This window comes from Carex rostrata, chromosome 11 (genome assembly GCF_964058835.1).
Source record: "Carex rostrata chromosome 11, lpCarRost1.2, whole genome shotgun sequence".
NCBI lineage: Eukaryota > Viridiplantae > Streptophyta > Magnoliopsida > Poales > Cyperaceae > Carex > Carex rostrata.
The window spans coordinates 9,236,811-9,264,036 of record NC_135928.1 but is presented as its reverse complement, the minus strand read 5'-3'; the positions used below and the strand labels follow the sequence as shown (position 1 = coordinate 9,264,036).

General features: G+C 34.0%; 1 protein-coding gene and 1 long non-coding RNA gene across 2 annotated transcripts; one reads left to right on the top strand and one right to left on the bottom strand.

Moving 5' to 3' along the window:
• Positions 1 to 11,922: 11,922 nt before the first annotated feature.
• Positions 11,923 to 26,034, top strand: LOC144562438 (uncharacterized). Its single transcript, XR_013514081.1, has 3 exons — positions 11,923 to 11,941; positions 25,285 to 25,319; positions 25,907 to 26,034. It is a non-coding gene; the product is annotated as an uncharacterized LOC144562438 (long non-coding RNA).
• On the bottom strand, positions 22,969 to 26,920 carry LOC144562436 (wall-associated receptor kinase 2-like). Its single transcript, XM_078311660.1, has 3 exons — positions 25,761 to 26,920; positions 24,673 to 24,816; positions 22,969 to 24,316 (listed from the first exon to the last, which is right to left on the bottom strand). Exons 1-3 carry the CDS (start codon positions 26,635 to 26,637, stop codon positions 23,148 to 23,150), a joined length of 2,190 nt encoding a protein of 729 aa, XP_078167786.1. The 5' UTR covers positions 26,638 to 26,920; the 3' UTR covers positions 22,969 to 23,147.
• Between the last annotated feature and the right edge of the window lie 306 nt (positions 26,921 to 27,226).

Sequence of the window (27,226 nt, the reverse complement as noted above, 5' to 3'; positions counted from 1 at the left end):
AAAACATAAAAGTTCTTCAACAAACAACAAAGAAATATGCAGAGATTGAGGAGTAGAACTAAGGTGTTCTTAAGTTCACCAAATTCTTTGGTGAACTCAAGTTTAAAATCCATTGAATCGGTTTCTAATGACTAATTTGAACCGTTAAAACCCTCATACTTTACGAGTGATGCGTCTACATGTAAAAATATTTAATTTTAAAATTAATTTTGCATAGAGTCTAGTGATAAAAAAAACGTTCAAAAAATGAATTTGAATGTTTAAAATTTTGACAGCTTACTTTATACTAAATTAATTTGAATGTTTAAAATTTTCATATGTAGACACATCACTTGTAAGGTAAGCAGATTTCAACAGTTCGAATTTGTAATTTAAAGTCAATTTGATGAGTTTTAGACTTGAGTTCACCAAGAGGCTTCGTGAACTTAAAAACACCCAAGTTCTACTTGAGATTGAGCACATCCATCTTCTAGTCAAAAGACATGAAGAGCAAATTTTGAGATAAAATCAGCTCTATTCTTAAGAACACCCTAGTTGTATTCTTCAAATGTAGTATGCTTTTCGAAAAATCAGTTCAAATCCAATTTTCAGTCCTATCCGGACAAAAAATTGGGTAAATCGGTCGATTCACACTAATTTCTTGGATTTTCACTTGAAACATTGTATGTACACCGGGGCGGCCGGGCCCGTTGTCAGCCGATCCAACTTGGCCAATTTTACATACTGTCTAAATATATGAGTTCAGAATAACTTGTAAATGCATGTGTTTTGAAGGTATATATTATAGTATTGTCAAAAAATTTAAAGATTAATATATTGTTGTTAATGATTTTAAAAATCGTAATAAAAACAAAAAAAAATTGTGAGCTTTGATCCTCCCGAATTTTTTTATTAATAGAAATAAAATAAAAAAAAATATCGAAATATGAGATTACTTTTGATTATTTTCGAAATATAGGTATAACGGGTTGTGTAAACCTATCCACCGGACGGGTCTAATTATCCCGTCCGGGTTACATCCCTGCTTAACCAACTTAATCCACTTCGCTGTAAAAAAAAAAAAAACAACCAGACGGGTTTAGAGGTCCCATCCCGAAAAAAAAAATGCGAATAATATTTGCTAAATGCAATAAGGTGGAAATCGAACATTTATGGCAAGCCAACAGATAATAGCAGACATTTTATTAACTCTCAACCATTTATAAAGCAGCAACCTGAACAAGCATGAATTATTTGCTAAATGCAAATCAATCAGACATGGCACAAGTAACAAATAACATAAAGAACGCACCATGCTCGCTCGGATAATGCACAGCAGTTCCATTGGCAAGCACCTCACCAGCTACATGCACATGATGAGGGCTGTCAGAGGGATCATGATGCTCAGCCACAGGTATTACAAATGCTGAAGTGTAGCGCAAAAGGTCATTGAGGCACTAGTGGAAAATAAGGAATCAGGATCGGTTATATAAGCCTATTAGTATTGGAATATAACCGATCTTGATGAAGGCGATACTGATACTATCAGGATCGGTTTACCCAACCGATCTTAATAAGTACTTATCTAGATCGGTTATATCGGAGAACGGATCCTAATATTTTCCCCCCCGTTTTTTAATACCAATTAAAAAAAAACAATTAGTATCGGATTTCATTAAAACCGATCCAGATGAGTCTATCAGGATCGGTTCTACATAAAAACCGATCTTGATAGTTAAGTATCTGGATCGGTTTTTCTTGTAAAACCGATCTTAATATAATTCTCTAAAAAAAAAAAAAACTTTTAGGATCGGTTATTTTTATAACCGATCCTAAAAGTTTTTTTTTTTAATTTTTAGAATTAGGATCTGAAAAAAAAAAAAAAACTTTTAGGATCGGTTATTTTTTAATAACCGATCCTAAAAGTTTTTTTTTTTTTTAGAATTAGGATCGGTTATTGTAAACAACCGATCCTAATAGTAGTAATCTGGATCGGTTGTTTAAAATAACCGATCCTGATGTTTTATTGAAGCTAAAAAAAAATATTTTTATTTATTTGACTAGCTTCCATATATATTTTGCTAGCCAGCACCCTAAATTTTTTTTTTTTGCACAATAAGAAGTAATAATCAAATATCATATACACATCCTAAATTAATTATCATACACATCTTAAACTATTACAAAAAATTCATGTTCATACAAAGTTTTGTGAAGCATTACATATTATAACAAGAAATTTAAATCCAAAAAAAAATTAATTAACAAACATACAAGTGACTAATTGGGCTATTTCTTCAATTAACACACATTTATGCAATATACACATTTATGCAATTAATGTAAAGCACAACAATAAAAAAATCAATAATTATCTCTTTTGCAATCACATCACTTGAGATTAAAAAAGACCCTAAAAAACAAAAACAAAGGTAACAATTAGATAGAAAAATATTTTCCAATAAAAAATACAAAAAAAATGTGTTTTAAAAGTATAATAATGAGAAAATTAGATAAAGCTAATACCATGATAGTTGATCGGCCGGATGATTAAGTAACTTGAGAGAGATGTCCTCCAGACTGTAAAACAATATACAAACACCATTAATTAATTTTTGAAACAATAAAAAAAATTAAAAACTGACACAATTGAGCCGGAAGTGCGAGAGGCTCGGCTTTGAGAGGAAGAGACGGAGAGAAAGAGATAGAGAGACACGGAGGAGAGGGAGAGACGGAGACAGAGAGAGAGAGAGAAACAAAGAGTAGTGAGGATTTGAGAGGGAGATACAGAGACATAGAGACAGAGACGCTAAGTTGAAAATGAGAGGCGGGAAATGAAAATAAGCAGAACTCTAAGCAGATTATATAGAGAGTTATCATTAGGATCGGTTGTTTATAAAAAACCGATCCGGATACTTTTTTTTTTCAAAGTTGGTTCTGTCAAAAAAAAAAAATTAGTATCAGGATCGGTTTTTTTATAAAAAAATTAAAAATTAAAACCGGCTAATACCATGATAGTTGATCGGCCGGATGATTAAGAGTCTTGAGTGAGATGTCCTCAAGACTGTAAAACAATATACAAACACCCTTAATTAATTTTTGAAACAATAAAAAAAATTAAAAACTGACACAATTGAGCCGGAGGTGCGAGAGGCTCGGCTTTGAGAGGAAGAAACAGAGAGAAAGAGAGAGAGAGACACGGAGGAGAGGGAGAGGCAGAGATAGAGAGAGAGAGACAAAGAGTACTGAGGATTTGAGAGGGAGATACAGAGACACACAGAGAGAGACGCTAAGTTGAAAATGAGAGGCGCGAAATAAAAATAAGAAGAACCTTAAGTAGGTTATATAGGGAGTTATCATTAAGATCGGTTGTTTATAAAAAACCGATCCTGATACTATTTTTTTACCAACTTTGAAAAAAAATAGTATTAGGATCGGTTGTTTATAAAAAATCCGATCCTAATAGTATCATGATCGGTTTTTTATAAAAAATCGATCATGATACTAATTTTTTTTTTGGCAGAACCAACTTTGAAAAAAAAGTATCAGGATCGGTTTTTTATAAAAAAACCGATCCTGATACTTTTTTTTTCAAAGTTGGTTCTGCCAACCATATTGATGGTCTATCAACCATCAAACGGCTACCATTTATTTTCTTTTCTGTTTGATAATGCATGTACACGGATAAATATTAAGAAAAATGTGAAAAATATAAAAATTATTTATTTGTGTTTGTATGGCCAAATCAACTCTACTATGATCAATTTTGTACAATTTTATTATTATTAATGGCATCAAATTGTTAAATGGAATGCAGACCGTTCATTTCTGCATGATCATCCAACGGTGGGTCTGTAATTAAATGACATGTAATAATTTTTAAAATGATCAAGATATAACATGGAACATTAATAACGTAAAAGTGCCGAAGGCCCGACAACTGTAAGTCTTGATCCAACGTAAACTATTTACGGCTGTGCGATGTTGCTATATTGTTTTGCTTTGATGAACTAGTAAATGAATCCCGAATTGTATCAAATTTTATAATGGTGAAATTAATATGACATTCTTTCATTTTAACGATTCTGATTGACCAAATGCTGATGTTCGTATCCGTTCCTTCACAACCCCACACAACAAGGGTTCAAGTCCTATGTATATTATTATATGGCACAAGTCATTGATGCATCATGCATGATTGTATAAAAAAATTCAATAGTCAAAATGACTTCAAAATGAAATATCAATGTCAAATAATTAATTATATTATCACATAAATTTTAATAATATAAATTACATTAATTTTCATCAAAAAAAATTAATGTAACAACTGATTGGTTCTGCAAAAAAAAAGAATATAGACTACATACAGTGCACCACACAAAATTCACTACTAGAATCTGCACTTTTTCTGAAGGTAAGTTTAGCTTTTTCTAAGGGTAAGAGAGGCCGTCAGAAATAAAATGGTGTTTTCTGACGCACTTCTGACACACTTAAAATTTCCAACGGTAGGCCGACAGAAATTGTTGCGGATGGAAAAGCCCTGTTGTCCGCCCTTAGAAATGTCTCATGTCTGCCCTCATAAATACTTTTGGATGAGCCATGACCCGCCAAACAAATCAAATACTATTTTTTATTGATGGCCCTTGGAAATAGTTGACCCCATGCCCTTGGAAATGTTTTGGAAGTTGTAACACATATTATTTCCATGAGCTACCCTTGGAAATGTTTTGGTTATTATATTTATATTAGGCCCACAGAAATACTTGGCTACTATACCCTTGAAAATGTTTCATTGATACAGTTAATATTATTTTATAGCTATATTAACTATTTCTGTGAGGCTACCGTTGAAAATGTTTAGCTCCTGGAGACAGAAGCATTTTCATTTATTGAGATCTCCCTTTTAATGTTGAACATTCAATTAACACAGAATTTAATCCCAAAATGAGAGGCAGTAATTAATAAAACAAAATAATTTATATAACACATCCTAATTAATAAGGAAAAAACTTACTTAGATGACGTACTTTTGTGATATCATCGCTATTGTTAAAAAAATAATTGTAGCATTACTTGACAATAAAGAGTCTTAAAGCAAACTGTCACACCCCAAACCAGGAATTCTGAATTAAGGTGTGATCAACCTCGCCTCGTGCTTAATTAATCATTAAGCACGCAAGGCTAATCATAAATAATAAATCAAACAGCAGCGGAAGCAAAATAATATAAATGTCCAGCATCGGTCACATAGCAAATAAATAAACATACACATACATATCATAATATTCGATCCATCTCGGATCCAAATAACACAATCTATAGAAGGGGATACATGATCTATCAAGCCTGTATATATAACACAAGAAATACGGGACTCGTAAACCTAATCAAAAGCCTAACCCTAACCAAGTCAAGTGGTATGACCCTCGGGGACAGCTCCTGACGTCTCCTGCTGTGGACCGCCAGAGCCTGTACCTAAAACCCACGAAACAACTTGTGGGTGAGCGACGAATCGCCCAGTATGTGACCCAGAATTATCCCCTTCAGGGATCCTCTACGGTCAAAGCACTTTTATTTATGAAATGAATATATTTAAAAATATGCACATGTGTGAACCTATATTAATAACTAATAGAGTTTACAATACTTTTGAATGATGTCATGATGCGATTATTCTATTATGCCAACATGCGAAATAAACCCAAAATAAAATCAAGGTATAATATCGGATATAAATCAAGTCGGAATCCAGTACTCCTTCCACTGTGTGCCCAAATACAATAATAATAATAATAATATGGATAAAGTAATCACCCCGTGCCGTGCCAATAGGATCAAAAGATCCAAACAATATAATCCAAGGACTGTGATCAGAGTGCAATGATACACGTTGCCTAGTGACATCGAGCATTGCTCCACAAGATAATAGCACACTAGCCGATGGTTATATCAAAATCCGGTGTGTCATCTCGCCTAACGATTCATCACCCAAACATATCCAATAGGAGAAATCATATAATGCAAGTCGTAAAAAGTTAATCTCTTCCCTCATGAGCAGGAGAGAACTCTATCCTCCGGCCAGACCAATAGGAATCAGGGGCTCGACTCGAGCTCGATCCAGTGCATCAAGGCTCGCCGACCTTATGCACTTGCACTTCATTCCTCAAGACCCGCATTGGGCCTTGGGAACTTCCGTTCTAGGCAAAGTAGCTCCTAATGTAGGGAAGGAATAAATACCCGAATCGTATCGTGCCACAGAACTCGAGATCAGAACTGCTCACGTCAAATAGTAAAATGATCGAAAAATGATATATAATCAAAGTTTATACATATAATATAATATAATCCTAAAGCCATCCAAGGATCAAGTGATCCTCAGCTCAGTGACTGTCAGGCCGTCCCATGCCAAGTGACACCAAGACGGAACAAAGTCACTCGGCTCTGCTCAGCTCTCACCAATGCATGCATATGCACATAATATAATAATAATATATTGTCTTCCACGAGAAGGAGACAACTAATAATCTAATATTCTAATAATATAATTATAATATTATTTAATTAATCTACTCCTAAAATACAGTAAATTTAGGTTTTTCAGGGTTTATGCAATTCTACCTACAGTGCGGAAAGGATAAACACGCTCTATAGTTTTAATGCAACTACTTAAAATAAAGTGCGGATGTCAAGTCAGATGGATCGACTGGTAAGAGTACGCCCACGAAAGAAAATAATTCAGATATCCCACACCTGTAGGGATGGAGTCTCTGTCTCTAATAATCAGCGTGCTCCGCGTATGCTCCGAACTGCGGGTCAGTCGGATCGGCCCACGGGTCGGACTAGTACGGAGTTGACTGATTTGTGATCACGTAATTTAAACTAATTAAAATCTACGCTAAATTATTCTAACCCTCGCCCCAATTAATGTGTAAGTCAAATTATCGATCATTTCGGTTTTACAAAAATTACCGATTCAATCAGTCCGATTGAACCGATTAGTCAGACATTAATTATTTACTTTCATGCCATCAAGCTTAGCATTAATCTAAATTTATAATTTCGTCATATATTGATCATTTACTTTGATCTAAATAAATATAATTTTATTTGTTATCTTACTATATTATATTATAGGGATCGACTAATTATCCCCCAGTCAATTTCCCCCATTCATCCCCGAGTCAATAACTACTTGTAGGGACCATTAACTAATTGTACTTCATTAATTACTTAGGGGACCACTTAATATTTGATAAATTTTATAACTGACGCGTGCAAATATGGATACCTATGCACTCAAGTGTTAATATATAATATATCAAGTATTCATACCTAAGATACCAAGTATTTCGAACAAAAAACTGGACACATCATACACACATCTTCTACACGTTTTTAGAGTTGGATTTTTTTCCTCCATTCAATCTCATCAATATCTCTAACAATCTGTGAGAAAATTTAAAAATCTAAAACCATGGACGTCTTCTACGTAATTTTCTCTTTCAAATGAGATCCATGATGACGTACTTTCGGGTTGTCTGTCATGCAAGTATTCATATCTCATCATGCAAGTATTCATACATAGTCGTGAATATCTTGTCGTATAAGTATTCATATCTCCTCATTCAAATATTTATATCTGGTAATGCATGTATAAATAATTCATGTCAAGTACTTGTACCTAACATACTTTAGATTTATTGAAAATCGTTGTTTTTCAGACAAATTTGGACCATAAAAAACAGCGATATTCAATAAATCTAAAAAATAGTAAATTTTTTTCAAAAAATGTAAAATTTGGTCTCCAAACACATATTAATATGGAGAACAAGCTGAACGGTTTGGATCAACCGTTAGGATTTTAAAAACTCGAATATTGAGCCGTAGCACGGGAGGCCTCTATGCAACCCATAGCATATTAGCCAAATCCTATATATATATGAGGAGGGATCGGATGACACCCTTTTTTGGTGACATCGGATAACATCATGCATTTTCAAAGTTTTTAAAGCCCAAACGGTCGATCCAAACCGTTCAACTTGATGGATATGTTAAAATGTGCTTGCAGATCAAATTTTATATTTTTTGGAATTTTTTTACTATTTATTAAGTATTTAACATAATCGCCATATTCAAACCGTTGAATTGTTGTACCCATCTTAATAAATAGTAAAAAAATTCAGAAAAATGTAAAATTTGATATGCAAGCACATTTTAACATATCCATCAAGTTGAACAGTTTGGATTGACCGTTTGGACTTTGAAAATATACGGTGTCATCCGATCACATCTAATGGTTTGGATCGACGATTTGGACTTTGAAAATGTAAATAATGCTTGTTGTAACTTGTTGTAGCTCAAAAAATGTTGTAACTTGATCCCTCCTCATATATATATGAGGATCATACACATAATATGACTCAATCATATAAAATTTTCATATTAAGAATGGAGACTATTTTACACTATCTATGACATTTTACTATAAATTATATAGAAAATTATACATAACACTAAAAATAAAAAAATAAAAATGAGATCAATACCATACCCGCCTCTGATTAGAGTAACATTATGCTATAATTTTTTCTCTCTTCATAAGTTTACTTCATAAAGCTCCAATCAAACATAATTATTTTAATTTACTTTAACTTGAAGTAAACTATTTAATTCAGAGTAATTAACTTTACTTCACAATCAAATATGACCTTTCAAGATTATTGAATTTTTAAATCACCTCGTGTCTTATAAAAGATACATCAAATCATCTCTTCATATGTTATAGACGTCATATATGAATACATCCTTAAAGTTGGATTAAAAATTAAAAATTTTGATTTTTAAAGATTATCAAAATTGTCAACATAAAAAAATTATTAAGTGATCACCCCTCTAATTAAAAAATAGTCTGTTCTATATATGTTTAATGTTCAAGAAAGAAAATAAATTCTACGAATAATTCAAGATCGATAATTCCACATAATTAAGAATTATTAATAAACTTCTTAATTTGTTTTTTGAAAGTCCATTTCATCAGAAATAAATACTTAAAATGAATAATCTACAAATGTTAAATTATTCATGTATCTCATTATTAATGATAAGAGAAAGAGAACTCTGTCATTTAAATAATCATATAATTGGAATCCAAATCTGCTCCTTTTCTTGAGAAATGAGCACACTTTTTTTCTTTAGGTGCCTAGATAAATAAATCAGGTGTTTATATCAATTAATCAGTTGTTTATATACAAAATTTAGGCTTTTGATCTTCAATGATCCCAGTGGACTCCACTTTTTTAGTATAGCGGACTCCATTCTCTACTGCTTTTGAAAAGAGAGAAAAATGATATCCTCCTATTCTGAAAAATAAAAGCAGATTTGAATCTATATAAGTTTACATCCAATTTGAAAAAAAGCACTGGTATAAATTGGTTGTAAAGCACTCATACAGCAACCTTTTTTGGGATAAAAAGAGTGTTAATTATTGGGGTTTTTTTTCTTGATGCTACACACCGCATTATTGCTAGATACTAGATAGTAACACAGCGAAGGCCCCAGAGCAGCTTTTGAGTCATTTGGATAAACACGATATATATATATATATATATATATATATATATAGAGTTAGGCTGGGGTGCTATGGATAGCATAGAGGCCTCTATGCTACGGCTCAATATTCGAGTTTTCAAAATCCAAACGGTCGATCCGAACCGTTCATCTTATTCTCCATATTAATATCTGCTTGGAGACCAAATTTTACATTTTTCTGAATTTTTTTACTATTTATTAAGTATTTTACAAAATTGTTGATCCAACGGTGGCTGCACAAAACAGTAAAACCGTTGGATTAGCGATTTTCAAAGTGGCTTAATAAATAGTAAAAAAATTCAGAAAATTATAAAATTTGGTCTCCAAGCAGATATTAATATGAAGAATAAGATGAACGGTTCGGATCGACCGTTTGGATTTTGAAAACTTAAATATTGAGCCGTAGCACGGGAGGCCACTATGCTATCCATAGCACCCAGCCTAACTCTATATATATATATATATATATATATATATATATAGAGTTAGGCTGGGTGCTATGGATAGCATAGTGGCCTCTATGCTACGGCTCAATATTCGAGTTTTCAAAATCTAAACGGTCGATCCGAACCGTTCATCTTATTCTCCATATTAATATCTGCTTGGAGACCAAATTTTATAATTTTCTGAATTTTTTTATTATTTATTAAGCCACTTTGAAAATCGCTAATCCAACGGTTTTACTGTTTTGTGCAGCCACCGTTGGATCAACAATTTTGTAAAATACTTAATAAATAGTAAAAAAATTCAGAAAAATGTAAAATTTGGTCTCCAAGCAGATATTAATATGGAGAATAAGATGAACGGTTCGGATCGACCGTTTGGATTTTGAAAACTCGAATATTGAGCCGTAGCATAGAGGCCACTATGCTATCCATAGCACCCCAGCCTAACTCTATATATATATATATATATATATATTTTGATTGAACACGAGAAATATGAGTTCTCCGTAGTCAGTAATGAGGTCTCGTGTGTGTTCGGTAATCGGAAGTCTTTTCTTAAACCTTTTTTAATCAACCAACTTTGTTCTTTTAAATGAAGCTTAATTAAAACCACTTTTTATTCTATTTTTGAATTTGTCTTGTTCGAAATTTAAAACACATTTCTGAATCAAGTCTTTTTAAACTTATCTCACCTACTCAGACCTCTTAAAATCAAAAGTCCTTCATTGACTTCTAATTCGTATTTTCACGGGGCATTTGGATTACTAATACAAAACAAGCTGTCCCACTGATCAATTTTTATATATGTTTTATGTAGACTTCATTTTAATATATCAATAAATATCATAATTCATTTGACCGGACGACCGGTCAACATATTGAGTAGTTAATTAATAATTTTTCTTTGAGTAGTAATGAGCAAATTAAACTAAGGTGTGGTGTGCTCACAAAGAGGTTTGGTGAGCACAACTCTGAAATCTATCGGATTGGCTTCAAATGAAAAAATTCAAACCGTTTTAGATCCATCTACTTTACAAGTGATGTATATATACTTGCAAAATTTTAAAATTTTAAAATTTATTTAGTACAAAGTTAAGCGATAATTTTTATTTTTTACAAGTTATTATATGCATTTATTTTTTATCATTTTTTTTAACCGCTTGACTTTGTACAACGAGCAGATAATTTTTATTTTTTAACCACTTAGCTTTATTTTATAAGTTACTCTACTTCTATTTTTTTTTCCAAAAGTAAAATGTGTGTGAGACATAATTTCTTTTTAATTTTATATTTAAATTTCAACAAAAATTCTGGAATCCGCTTCATATTTTCCTAAAAATTAGTTTTTACATTATATTTATTTATCTCCTATCCATAATCGCAACTAATTAACTACAATTATATGTGGCTACCTCCGGCCAGTCTACATATGTGCTCACAAAATCTCCAATTGTGGCTGCATTCGATGAAATATCTAACAATCATTGTTTCATGAAAATCTTCATGTTGGCGCGGGAAGTGTGTGATGTGAATTCGCGCCTTTCGTCCATGTCAACTCCAAGTTCAGGTCCTCTACTCATCTCTCACCTTACAAAATTTAGAGCCGTCTTCTTATATCAGGCCCGGCCCATTTACGAGAAGTTAATTACTGACCCAAAGTCCGGCCCATTTACGCTTCCCCATCCATGTTTCTCGACCCAAAGTCAGAAGGGATCCGTATCCTCCCAGGTACCTGACTCAATACAATTGAAACTGACGACTTAGATTTACTCTCAGACGGTCGGGATACGGGGCAGGATTATTTGTGCTTTGAGATTCGTGCCAATCTATTTTCGGACTGTCCGATTCAATTCTACTCAGATTGGTCACCTGAGGGAATACGAATTCAGTCAGAAGACCGTATATCTTGGCGCGATTAACCCCAGGTACTTGGGGCTTCTTTTAGTCTGTCGGTTTCCAGTGTACATGGTTTTGCATTACACTCTGATCGTAGGATCTCATTCTGGTACTCCAATGTTTTTTTTTTTTCCATTTTTGATAATTACTATACTGTTAGCATCATTCTGTTAGTATCATTCTGGTTAAAAAATAGTTGTTGCGTATATATCAATATGAAGAATCCAACTGAAGAATCTTGTACTACTTAAAAATAAACACTGATATGAATGTACATAACTGGCTCCTTAAGTATTTATGGATTAGTTTTCAGCATATTAAAAGATAAATGAACTGAATTATTTTGTCTGATAAGAGATATCTATATAGCAATTATATAACACTACTCAAGAGTAAGCACGGCCATTTTTTTTAATACCCCAAAAAAAAAGAAAAATATTAAAAATAACCTCTGTTTTGGATTTTTTTCATATATGCCCTGACCGCCTGAAAACGGGGCGGGCCAAAATTTTAGCAATGGGCCGGGCGCTTCATGCCATTACCAAACCGCCCATATAATGGGCGGTCCACTTTATCTTTTCTTTTTTTTTTTTCTTTTTTTTAAGTTTTGTTTTTTTTTTAAATAGAAATTTTTTTATTTTTTTTATTTTTTGTATTAAAATATTAGAAATATTGAATATATTTCTTTAAAAATAGATGAAATACAATATAATTTAATTTACTAGAAAGACTACAACAAATAACCCAGATCAATATTTTTCAGGCCAGACTTTTCGCGGCTGTAAGAAAAATTAATATATTTCTTTATGTGTTATTGGACAAAAATAAAAGTGCTTAGATTCCGAGTAATTGATCCCGGTTCAAAAGTTACTTCTATGTAATCTAGAAAATATTATAATCCTTCTAGGACATTTAATTTATAAAAAGTTGTATCTATTTTTGAAAAAAAATAAAAACTTTAAGTTATTTAATAATTGTTTGTAACACCAAGTCAATCGAAATTAATAAAACAAGGTACAACCTAAATAGTATATAAATTTCTCTTTCATTTATTTATTTTAACAACTTCACAAATTATCCAAATTGAAATACCGTGATAAGAAACAAATAATACTGATATCTCTGAAATTATATACTCCTATAAATATTGTTGCCAAGTCATGAAAAACCCAATAGAATTATCCATTTGGTTACCTGCCAACCTTAAAATAAAATAATAAAAGAATCGATCATACAGTCATATAAACCAATATAACCCAATTATATATATATATATATATATATATATATATATATATATATATATATATATATATATATATATATATTCCAATTATATATGTGTCTGACAGACGGTGCATTTATAAAAAGGTGCAAATCTAATATCAATAGATAACTGTTCAAAATAACCGGCGCCGATCCAAATTAGAAACCGCCTCTATAAAAATACATAAAGTGATCGGTTTGCATCTCTTTGTCTCCTTCTCCGCATCTTCACAGACCCATAGTTTCTTTTCAATTGTTTATTCAATTCTTCCGATATCTTCACAGAGGTGATTAATTATTATATTATTTTTGATTGGTTTTACTCCTTTTCATTCATATATGCCATGAATTACCCAAATCCGTACAGTCAACGTTCCAAGTTTATATTAAATTAAGGTTTCTTATATTTGAATTTTGTTTGTTTCCTTTTGTTGTATTCGTTGGCAATCTATATATATTTAAATATACATGTCTCCTTTAGATAGTCTGATTATGCCTCTTTTATCTTTTTCTGTTTTCATTCGTTTCGAATCTGATTGTTTATAATATCGATATATATATATATATGTATAAAGTAGTTTGATAATAAATCCGATATTCAATATTGAGTCAAACAGTCAATTTGGAATTCGATTATTTTATTAGTTTATATAATCAGAGTTATATAGTCAGATGGTTAATAATCGTCAAAGTTATATAGTCAGATTCATCTAGTTATTTTGAAATTTCAATTGTTATTTAATTATTGTATTCTTTTGGTAAATTGATTATTTTTATTTAATCCATTTATTTGCCAATCCAGTGGGAAATCCATCCAACACCGGAAGACCGCCACTCCGCTGGGAAATCCATCCAACAACGGAAGACTTCTCACTAGACGGGGAATCCACCCTACGCTAGATATTGGCTGTCTCACTAGACGGGGAATCCACCCTACGCTAGGTCTTGACCCGTGACGGGAAATCCATCCAACGCCACGTTGACGAGGGGTCTAGTCGAACCTAGACCCAATGTATACATTCCAACATGCATTCAACACATGTTAGCCCCTTTCCTTTAACATATCCGTTACCTTTTACGTTCATCATTTAACACTACACGAAGTCTTCCGTTGTTGGATGGATTTCCCAGCGGAGTGGCGGTCTTCCGGTGTTGGATGGATTTCCCACTGGATTGGCAAATAAATGGATTAATAAAAAACTTGAAAGATAATTAAAGAAGTATGTGTGTGTGTGTGTGTGTGTGTTTTAAATATTGCATGACATGTGAGGATATAATAATTATATCCTATTTGTAATAATAAGTAAATTTGACAAATTCCGGGACTGGAACTAAATTCCGTACTGAGAGACTGTTCGATCTCTCACCCGTTTCCACTTATGTGGGTTCCAGGAAATGATGAAGTCGGCGAGGAGCACGAATAGGAGGGATGCGGATCAGGAAGGCAATGAGCTGACTGCTCAAGTATCTTTTTAATTTCTTTAGTTAAACTTGAAATTCTCTCTTTAGAAGTGGATACATTGACTGACATGGCAATTATCGGTTTGTTTGCCATGTTTGTCTTGATCTCATGTTGAATTTATGTTGTGTGTTTGAACTACTTGTGGTGTTAAAAGACTTCGTTTGACTTTTACATATTGCATGAGTATTTATTATTGATAATGTATGTGATGTGCACACGTCTTACGTATCATTACGTGGCGGGTTGTCTCGGGGTGTGACAACTAAGTTGGTATCAGAGCCAGCACATACAATATCAATAACTAACCACTAAGAGAGAACATACTAAGATCTAGTCTTTAGAAAACTAATCCATAGTACGTATTACGCTACATTGTGGAAAACACATCAAGAATTACAGATAGTCAAACCGAAGGTGCATCATAGGAACTACGCGAAATTATCGAAGAGATTAGACGGAGTGTGCAATCCAACAAAAATAACCGCCTGATAACCACTAGCGAGGCTGAGAGAGCAAAGGAACTGTCAAAACTAGGTAGGCTATATGGAAACTGAGTAACGGTGTAGTACAAAATAAATATTTTAATTGTTGAATTTTCGTTTTAGTTTAGTTATTAGAGAGTAGTAAGAGAAAATTTAAAATTGATTTATGACAATGCATCTTAGTTAAAGTAATCTAAAATGAATGTCAATTTACGGCATTTGTATATGACAATATATCTTAGTTAAATTAATAAAAAAAAAAAAAATTCGAAGAGGCGCCAAACGGTTTAATTTAGAAGCAGGTTTTATCTGGTAACAATCTTTATTTAATATTTCTTGTTAACAAATCTTTACTTAATAATTATAAGGTTTTGGATCAATTATATATATATATATATTCTATTTGTCATTTTTGTTCCCGACAAATACACCTCTTCTGTTAATGCACTAATTCGATTATATATATAGATTAATATATCAGAATTAATAGTCATCCCTTCTCTCACTGTTTTATATCCGAAAACACTCCTCTTTTCTTTGATCAGTTAGACATTCAACTAAAAAAAATGTGAGCAATAAAATCCATTCACGCAATAATAATAATAATAAATAATAATAATAATAAATGTGAGCAATCTATAAAAATGGTGAGATTACGCCCCCGAGGGGGAACAAGTGCTCGTAACATCGAAGGAACTATCACACCTATGCTCAATGCCCAAGAGGCCATGGGATAAGTTACAATATTAATATCTCACCTATACTATCTAAGGGTGGGTACATAAATACAACATACCTACCCAAACTACCAAAAAAAAAAAAAATGTTGCAAATCCAGACGCCAGCATTACAATACACAATCCCAGAACTTCGTTGCGTAGGACTAACCCTAAAAATCGTAGGGAGAGAATTCTCCCTAAACCCAATTGTATCAGAGACAGGTCTTTATGACCTCATGTTAGGGTTAGAATGGTTGACAAAACACAACGCAAGTATTAACTGCCCCAAAAGACAGATGGTAATCAAGAGACCCGAACTCCCCGATTGTGTAGTTCAACTTCGAAAGCGGGGAGAACGATGTCCCACTATATCTGCTATGAACGGAAGGAGGTTGATAGAGACGGGATGCCCTACATACTTAATAACGGTGTACAACACCACACCGACACAATAGAGATTACCACAGTGCCGGTAGTTCCTGAGTACACCGACATATTTCCCCAAGAGTTACCAGGGATACCCCCTGACCGAGAAATTGAATTTCGCATCGATCTTCAACCAGGAACACGCTCTATTTCTAAAGCTCCATATCGCATGGCACCAGCGGAACTCAAGGAATTAAAGTCACAACTTGAAGATTGATTGGGGTTGGGATTCATAAGACCCAGCACCTCACCTTGGGGAGCGCCAGTTTTGTTCGTGAGAAAAAAAAATGGGAGTATGAGGTTGTGTGTGGACCATAGAGAATTGAACAAAGTGACAATCAAAAACAAATGCCCTCTTCCTCGCATTGAATTATTTATTTGATCAACTACAATGTGCGGTGGTATTCTCCAAGATTGATTCGAGATCAGGGTACCATCAGCTGAGAATCCAAGCAGAGGACGTGGAGAAATCAGCCTTTCACACCCGATATGGACATTACGAATTCACGGTGATGCCTTTCGGCTTGACTAACGCCCCAGCAGCTTTCATGGACCTAATAAACAGGGTGTTTAGGGATTTACTTGATTCGTGTGTAATCGTGTTTATCGATGATATTCTGGTATACTCAAAGAGTGAAGAAGAACATGTTAACCATCTACGAGCGGTCCTACACCGGTTGAGGGAGCATCAACGGTATGCCAAGTTCTCTAAGTGCGAATTCTGGATGAAGCAAGTGAAGTTTCTAGGACATGTGGTGTCAGGTGAAGGTATACAAGTGGACCCGGATAAGATCAAGGCTATAGTAGAATGGGAACAACCAAAGAGTGTGGCAGATATTCAGAGTTTCTGGGGTTTAGCAGGTTATTACCGACGCTTTGTTCCAGACTATTCCAAGACAGCGCGACCGATGACCCAACTCCTCCACAAAGGGGTACCTTTTAAGTGGACTAGAACCAAGAAGAGAGTTTCCAATCACTCAAGCATCATTTGACTAGCGCGCTAATACTGACATTACCCGTACCAGGTCAGGATTATACGGTATATATCGATGCATCAAGGAGTGGGTTAGGATGTGTACTAATGCAAAATGACCAAGTGATAGCCTATGGGTACCGACAATTGAAGAAATACGAAGAAAACTACCCCACTCACGACATGGAACTAGCAGCAGTGATCTTTGCACTTAAGGCATGGCGACATTATCTTTACGGGGCAAGGTGTCAAATTTTCACTGATCACCAGAGTTTAAAGTATGTTTTCACCCAGAAAGAGTTAAACTTGAGACAAAGACTGTAGTTGGAGCTTATTAAGGACTATGATCTGGAAGTGCAGTATCTGGCCGGGAAGGCAAATGTAGTTGCAGATGCTCTCAGTCGGAAGAGAGTAGAAAATGTGGCTGAGGATATAACACATGAGGAAGAACTACTCAAGGAGATGAGGCAGATGAACCTAGGGGTGTGCGTATCACAAGAACTAAACCAGAGACTGGTAGCCAAAGATACACCAAATGAAGTCTTGACCATGGCAGCCATCGTTATACAGTCAGACTTAAAGAACCCAATTCGTGATGCCAGCCAGGGAGACACTCTACATCAAAAGTATCGAGAGACAAGCCGTACCATCTCTGGGTCGTGATTCAAGGAAGACAATGAAGGACTGCTATATTTCGACGATCGCGAGTGCGTGCCGAGCTGCTAAGAACTGAAACAAGAGATTTTAATGGAAGCACACGAGTTGGGATATTCAATTCATCTCGGAGAAGTGAAAATGTATAAGGATTTACGTACCCAGTTATGGTGGCCAAATATGAAGAAAGAAGTAAGAAAGTATGTAGCTAAGTACCTCATTTGTCAACAAGTGAAAGCTGAGCGGAATAAGACCGCAGGTTTGTTGTACCCAAATTCGAAAGCTCGAGAGAAATTTCAGATCATCACCATGGATTTCATTACAGGATTACCTCATACTCGCAAGAGATATGACTCAATTTGGGTTATAGTCGATACGCTAACCAAGATTACACATTTTATACCCCTAACAACCGAGACATCAGAGCGAGAACTGGCAAAACTCTTTGTGCAATACCAATTCAAATACCATGGGTGCCCTGAGACTATTATATCCGACCGAGATTCACGTTTCACGTCCCATTTTTGGAAGAGTTTTCAAGAAGCCATGGGAACTAAACTAAACCTTAGCACCGCACACCACCCCCAAACAGACGGGCAGTCCAAGCGAACTATACAAACTTTGGAGGACATGCTCAGAGCTTGTGCACTGAGTTTTGGAGGGTCATGGGAAGAGCATTTGGCATTAGCCGAGTTTTCATACAATAACAGCTACCACGCCAGCATTGGCATGGCTCCTTCCGAGGCACTATTTGGACACCGTTGGAGAACTCCGTTATGGTGGGGATCAAATGGTGACCATATTCCCACCGGGCCCGAACTCATCAAGGACTGCGCTGACAGGACTCAACTTATTTTAAATAGACTAAATACTGCTCGTGATCGACAAAAAAAAAAGTACGCAGACATTCGGAGGCGACTGCTTGAATTTGAGATAGGAGATCACATGTGGTTAAAAGTATCCCCACGAAGAGGGGTACAACGATTCGGAGTCATGAGAAAACTGAGTCCTAGATACGTGGGACCTTTTGAGATCCTAAGGCGTATAGGGCCACTTGCATATGAACTAGCACTACCCCCCAATCTAGACAAAGTACATCCTGTATTCCATGTTTCGCAACTTCGATGATACATTCGAGACCCATCTCATGTTATTGATCACTCCAACTTGGGCCTAGATGAGACACTAGTGTACGAAGAATTACCCATGAAAATCCTAGACACGAAAGAGTTCAGACCTCGAAACAAAACTGTTCGACAAGTCTTAATACAATGGGGATGCCACTCGACTAGGGAAGCTACATGGGGGCTAGAAGACACTATACGAACGAAATATCCGGATATATTCGAAGCGTCAACCTATAACTCTGTTCAGAGGACTGAACAGGACTCTTAAGGGGGGGAGGATGTAACACCAAGTCAATCGAAATTAATAAAACAAGGTACAACCTAAATAGTATATAAATTTCTCTTTCATTTATTTATTTTAACAACTTCACAAATTATCCAAATTGAAATACCGTGATAAGAAACAAATAATACTGATATCTCTGAAATTATATACTCCTATAAATATTGTTGCCAAGTCATGAAAAACCCAATAGAATTATCCATTTGGTTACCTGCCAACCTTAAAATAAAATAATAAAAGAATCGATCATACAGTCATATAAACCAATATAACCCAATTATATATATATATATATATATATATATATATATATATATATATATATATATTCCAATTATATATGTGTCTGACAGACGGTGCATTTATAAAAAGGTGCAAATCTAATATCAATAGATAACTGTTCAAAATAACCGGCGCCGATCCAAATTAGAAACCGCCTCTATAAAAATACATAAAGTGATCGGTTTGCATCTCTTTGTCTCCTTCTCCGCATCTTCACAGACCCATAGTTTCTTTTCAATTGTTTATTCAATTCTTCCGATATCTTCACAGAGGTGATTAATTATTATATTATTTTTGATTGGTTTTACTCCTTTTCATTCATATATGCCATGAATTACCCAAATCCGTACAGTCAACGTTCCAAGTTTATATTAAATTAAGGTTTCTTATATTTGAATTTTGTTTGTTTCCTTTTGTTGTATTCGTTGGCAATCTATATATATTTAAATATACATGTCTCCTTTAGATAGTCTGATTATGCCTCTTTTATCTTTTTCTGTTTTCATTCGTTTCGAATCTGATTGTTTATAATATCGATATATATATATATGTATAAAGTAGTTTGATAATAAATCCGATATTCAATATTGAGTCAAACAGTCAATTTGGAATTCGATTATTTTATTAGTTTATATAATCAGAGTTATATAGTCAGATGGTTAATAATCGTCAAAGTTATATAGTCAGATTCATCTAGTTATTTTGAAATTTCAATTGTTATTTAATTATTGTATTCTTTTGGTAAATTGATTATTTTTATTTAATTCATTTATATAAGTCGGATTAGTTGTTAATAAATATATTTGGTGTATATCTGGAAAATATATATATAAGTATTAATTTAGAAACCGTATTACATGGTCTAGGTCTGAATTCTGAAGTAAAGAGTGACGGAGAAGCGGTAACGAACTACACCACAATAGCAGGTACGGGTTTCCTGGACCTTGTCAAATTGTACTTACCGTTTTGTATGCATATTATTTATTTAATTGTTTAGAATTGTGCATGTCGAATCGAACGATCCCTTTGGCTTGTTTAGAATTACAATAGGATTGCTTCATATCGATCATAAGACTTGTAAGTAGGATGTGTTGAGCATGATATCGTGTAGTGTTAAATGATGAACGTAAAAGGTAACGGATATGTTAAAGGAAAGGGGCTAACATGTGTTGAATGCATGTTGGAATGTATACATTGGGTCTAGGTTCGACTAGACCCCTCGTCAACGTGGCGTTGGATGGATTTCCCGTCACGGGTCAAGACCTAGCGTAGGGTGGATTCCCCGTCTAGTGAGACAGCCAATATCTAGCGTAGGGTGGATTCCCCGTCTAGTGAGAAGTCTTCCGTTGTTGGATGGATTTCCCAGCGGAGTGGCGGTCTTCCGGTGTTGGATGGATTTCCCACTGGATTGGCAAATAAATGGATTAATAAAAAACTTGAAAGATAATTAAAGAAGTATGTGTGTGTGTGTGTGTGTGTGTTTTAAATATTGCATGACATGTGAGGATATAATAATTATATCCTATTTGTAATAATAAGTAAATTTGACAAATTCCGGGACTGGAACTAAATTCCGTACTGAGAGACTGTTCGATCTCTCACCCGTTTCCACTTATGTGGGTTCCAGGAAATGATGAAGTCGGCGAGGAGCACGAATAGGAGGGATGCGGATCAGGAAGGCAATGAGCTGACTGCTCAAGTATCTTTTTAATTTCTTTAGTTAAACTTGAAATTCTCTCTTTAGAAGTGGATACATTGACTGACATGGCAATTATCGGTTTGTTTGCCATGTTTGTCTTGATCTCATGTTGAATTTATGTTGTGTGTTTGAACTACTTGTGGTGTTAAAAGACTTCGTTTGACTTTTACATATTGCATGAGTATTTATTATTGATAATGTATGTGATGTGCACACGTCTTACGTATCATTACGTGGCGGGTTGTCTCGGGGTGTGACATTGTTATTCAAAAAGAATTCTCAAAATAGATACAACTTTTTATAAATTAAATGTACTAGAAGGATTATAATATTTTTTAGATTAAATAGAAGTGACTTTTGAACCGGGATCAATAACTCGGAATCTAAGCATTTTTATTTTTGTCCAATAACACATAAAGAAATATATTAATTTTTCTTACAGCTGCGAAAAATCCGGCCTGAAAAATGTTGATCCGGGTTATTTGTTGCAGTCTTTCTAATAAATCAAATTATATTGTATTTTATCTATTTTTAAAGAAATATATTCAACATTTCTAATATTTCAATACCAAAAATAAAAAAATAAAGAAATTTCTGTTTAAAAAAAAAAAAAAAAAAAAATTAGAAACCCAAACCGCCCAAACCTGGGGCGGTTCATTTTTTTTTTTTTTGAAAGTTTTTTTTTAAACAGAAATTTTTTTATTTTTTTTATTTTTTGTATTGAAATATTAGAAATGTTGAATATATTTTTTTAAAAATAGATGAAATACAATATAATTTGATTTATTAGAAAGACTGCAACAAATAACCCGAATCAATATTTTTCAGGGCGGATTTTTCGCAGCTGTAAGAAAAATTAATATATTTCTTTATGTGTTATTGGACAAAAATAAAAATGCTTAGATTCCGAGTTATTGATCCCGGTTCAAAAGTCACTTCTATGTAATCTAAAAAATATTATAATCCTTCTATTACATTTAATTTATAAAAAGTTGTATCTATTTTGAGAATTCTTTTTGAATAACAATTATTAAATAACTTAAAGTTTTTATTTTTTTTCAAAAATAGATACAACTTTTTATAAATTAAATATCCTAGAAGGATTATAATATTTTCTAGATTACATAGAAGTAACTTTTGAACCGGGATCAATTACTCGGAATCTAAGCATTTTTATTTTTGTCCAATAACACATAAAGAAATATATTAATTTTTCTTACAGCCGCGAAAAATCCAGCCTGGAAAATATTGATCCGGGTTATTTGTTGTAGTCTTTCTAATAAATTAAATTATATTGTATTTCATCTATTTTTAAAGAAATATATTCAATATTTCTAATATTTCTACAAAAAATAAAAAAAATAAAAAAAATAAAAAAATTTCTGTTTAAAAAAAAACAAAACTTAAAAAAAAAAAAAAAAAAACAAAAAGAAAAAGTGGACCGCCCATAATATGGGCGGTTTGGTAATGGCATGAAGCGCCCATTTAATGGGCGGTTTGCTAAAATTTTGGCCCGCCCCGTTTCCAGGCGGTCAGGGCATATATGAAAAAAATCCAAAACAGAGGTTATTTTTAATATTTTTCTTTTTTTTTGGGGTATTAAAAAAAATGGCCGGAGTAAGCATAAGCAACAGAGAATATTCATTATTAACAGTACTAGTATTTGTAGAGAAGCTTCTCAACATTTATAGTACACATGAGACAATTCATCTGGGAAAATAATTGGAACATTGCTACCTAACTAATACTGCTGAATAACGTCCCGCACAACGAAAAAAAGGGGAAAATAAAAGCAAATCCATATATAATACACAAGAGAAAAGAAAGGTTAAAACCACACAAACCATTTGGGCTGCATCAAGCTAACGGCCAAGTTCAATGCTTTCTACAACATTCCTCTCTATACTGAAATTACCAGTATTTTCCATCTCCATATGACTGGATGATTCACCAAGCAAATTTTCTGTCTCTTCATAATTGGTATTTTCCCAAGGATGGTTTTTGAGTCTTCTGATTCTATCAAGCTCCTCTGCTACTTCTTTCATTGTTGGTCGATCTCCCCCCTTCACATTTAGACAGTCCTTAGCCAGCTCAGCAACCCTATAGATGATCTCCTCATCTTCCTCCCTTTTTATTTGAGCATCTAGAAGGTCATCCATTTTCTTCTCTTTCATAGCAGAGAGGAAACGCGATGAAAGATTTTTTTCTTCCTCTGAAGCTTCAAAATCAACTACTAGCTTACTGGTAAGAAGTTCCAGAAGAACCACACCAAAGCTATACACATCACTCTTGTCAGTTAGTTGGCATGACTGCAAGTATTCTGGGTCTAGGTAGCCACATGTTCCTTGCACAACCGTGACGAATTGAGATTCATCGGTTGGAGCTAGTATTGATGCCCCAAAATCAGATACCTTGGCAATGTAATTTTCATCTAAAAGTATATTCGAAGACTTGATGTCTCCGTGGAAGATTGGTGGAGATGCTGAGTAGTGCAAGTAAGCAATTGCTTCTGCAGATTCATGGGCAATCCTTAAACGGGTTTCCAGGGTAATGGAAGATCTATGTTTTTGATCATGAATATGGTGAAATAACGTCCCACATGAGATGAATTCATACACTAACATTGGGACTTCAACCTCTAAACAGCAACCAAGAAGTTTTACAATGTTTTTATGGCTTATTTGAGACAGAATAAGCATTTCTTTGCCAAACTCTTTCTTCTTGCTCTCATTGATGATCTTACATTTTTTAATGGCAACCAATTGATCTTTGACAGTACCTTTATACACTGTACCCTGGCCTCCCTGACCAATGATATTTGAACTATCAAAATTGTTTGTTGCTTGTTCTACTTGTTGTTTGGAGAAAATTGTAAAACTGAACCCCAGGTTTGATTTAATCTCCTCTAACAAAATCCAACCACCATGTTGTTGAAAGTACTTCTCCTTGACTTTAGAAAGTTTTCTTCTTTCAAATGCCACATACATGCAAAACCCAAGAAATGCTAGTAGCAAAATGCCGGCACCAATTCCTACAGTATTGTAGATCCCTGTATAATTAGTTTGAAGTATAATAGCTAATTATTCATTTTGGTCTATGAAATCAGGCAGTTATTGTTTCAAATTTTTCTTCAGACAAGGAGGAAAGCACATTATGATTTCATCAGTGGTTCACTGCATTTAATAGTTTAGAACACGAAAAAGGGCCAATCTAGGAAACTGTACAATTTGGCTTCATGGCAATATATCTACGCTTTGTTCTTCCCATAATCTTACTTTTATTGTCATTTTAGACATTTTTTTATTTTATTATTAGTTTTTATTAGAAATTGAATGGATGGAAATAAATAAACTTACACATTATATTAAAGAAAGTTGATTTAATTACCGATTACAAATGGCACGTATAATTCACAATCTCCGGCTGCATTATTGTTTTTCAGACGCATTATTGGAGGGCAAGAGCACCTATATTTGCCAGGTAAATTATGGCACTTCTTGGAACACGGGTTATTGGCACATTCATCAATATCTACAAAATATATGATAAACAATTAATATAAAATAATTGTTACAGTATATATTTGCAGAAAGTTCTTTAGTAATGATGGCCTAGGTAATAATAAGTTCATTATATCAATTCCTCACTATTGCCATATGTTCAGAAAATTTAAGTAAACTCATGTTAAAAATGCTCTTGAAAATACTATATACACTCTACATGGGTTCGCCTGTATCAGGCTGTCAGCAACTATTAACACCTTGTACAGCATTACTACGCAAATCAGATCTATATTTGGAGGGCTTAATCTGGACCATAAACAGAAGTTACACATGAATTATACGAAATATGTTCATAAATTATGATGTTGTTTGGGCCACGAAAGCTTATGGGCTTATGTGAGAACTCATATTTAGTTCCAGCAGAAGATAGTTACAGTTCTGTTCCCTAAATTCAATCTTTTATTAACAATTATTTGACATGATCTGCACTCTGCAGGACCAATCCTGGCATCAACCTTCCTGACCCAAGAGGTATGAAAATCTTTACTGTTGACACATAAATTGATGTGAATCAATAATTAACCAACCCGGTACAATATGAGAATTTAAAATGTCAAATTACTCAAATTAAACCTGAATCCAGAATTGCAAGAACCGAGAATTTCATAAACTGAAAAGATGCAAATGGAACCGAACTTTGAAAAAAAAAATTGGGCCATGAATGACATTAAACCTGACATTTATCTAACATGAATACAGTTTGATATTTCCAGCTTTGCATACAAAATATGAGATGGGTTTGTCAGAACCTGCCGGTCAAAGTGTCAAGATTGTAGAGGAAATGATACTAAACATATGTATTACTATAGCAACGGATTGCAGTATCTGATTTAAAAAAAATAAAAGATAGAAAGAACGAAAGAAAGAAAGAAAGAAAGAAAGAAAGAGGAAAAAAACAACAGATTATAGTACCTTTGCAACCACCAAGGAGATAGGGGTTTCCTTCGTATCCCTTGTTGCAGCTGCAGAAATAGCCTGGACCATTCGTGGAGTCAACACAGCTGCTATTGCTGCTAACACATGCATAGCTGGTCTTATTACGTTGTGCCATTATGCAGGTCTCATTGCCTATGGCCCAATCCACCACAATAGGAACTGTGCCATTGTTTTCATGCCTGAAGTTGGTGGTTGTGATGTATGCGGTGCTAAAATTGAAGCTGTCTTCTTCAATAAGCACCGCATAGCTGCAACGACTGAAGCTTGAGACATTAGAATTGTTGAAGTTATGATCAAAACGGACTGTGTAATAGTTCATTCCCAAAGGAATCGCAGTCTGGCAGCAACCAATTCCTGAGCAAGAACCATTAACAAGGCCCTGCATACTTAAGCACACAGAGACACACCCTGTTCTATACCAAATGTTATCACCATTTCGAAGGTAGAAATAAGCGAGTGTTTGGGCACCAATTGCTGTTAACTTGTTCTTGGTATTTGAGAACCTAAATGGTGTTATGGTCAAATTGAGAGACCAATCTGTACGGGAAACATTCTTGACCGTGCTGTTGTAACACTGCCAAGAAATCTGGTTTCTCATTCGAGCTTGGCTCGGAAACAGCGAGATATTGAGCACCTCCACGTTGGAAAAAAAAGGCTTGTAGGTTCCATTTTGGTTTCTGGTACAATTGAGCTCGAATTTTTTGGATAGCGCACAGCTCTGGCCTATTCCAAATGGGTACGGGATATTGACATCCCCGCAGGTTGTTTGGCAACCAGGCGGTTGTTGTGCTTGTGTAAGTGAATTGGGAACAAAAAGCAGCGCTAGAAGGTGGAATAAAAGAAGCCAAGCCATAACTGGTAGCTTTTAGCTAAGCTTGCTCGGTTTTAGTTTTGTTAATTTTATTCTGCTAAAAGGACCGAAGCTAAGCTCACATAAATAGGAATAAGAAGTGGTAAGTCAAAGTCAATGCACTGACTTAGTTGACTTGGATTATGATAATATAGCTTGTGAAACCCATATATATTATTCTTAATACGCAAAACAATTTTTCGTATCCAAATTTATCTGCAAAAATGTTTGTAGATGCTAACAAATATATATTTTTTATTCCTTGAAAAACGTGACCGATGCTATAGTTTTTTATTTGGATGCTTGTGTTAAATGATCAAATTTTTTATTTGCGTTTTAAATCCTAATTCTACATATCAGAAAATCTCAGAATTAATAGTTAAGCATTTTTTTTGGTAATACTAACAATAATAATAATAATCGTAATCATAATCATAAGTTTAAGCATTTATTAATTTGATTTCATATGCAAGTAGTATATTACATGTGGTGCCTATATTACCAAATTCTGAAGTTTTAATATTTGGTTAAAATTAAATTTTACAAGTGTGGGACTAAGACGAGAATGGAAGGAGAGAAAGGAGGAGGGTTT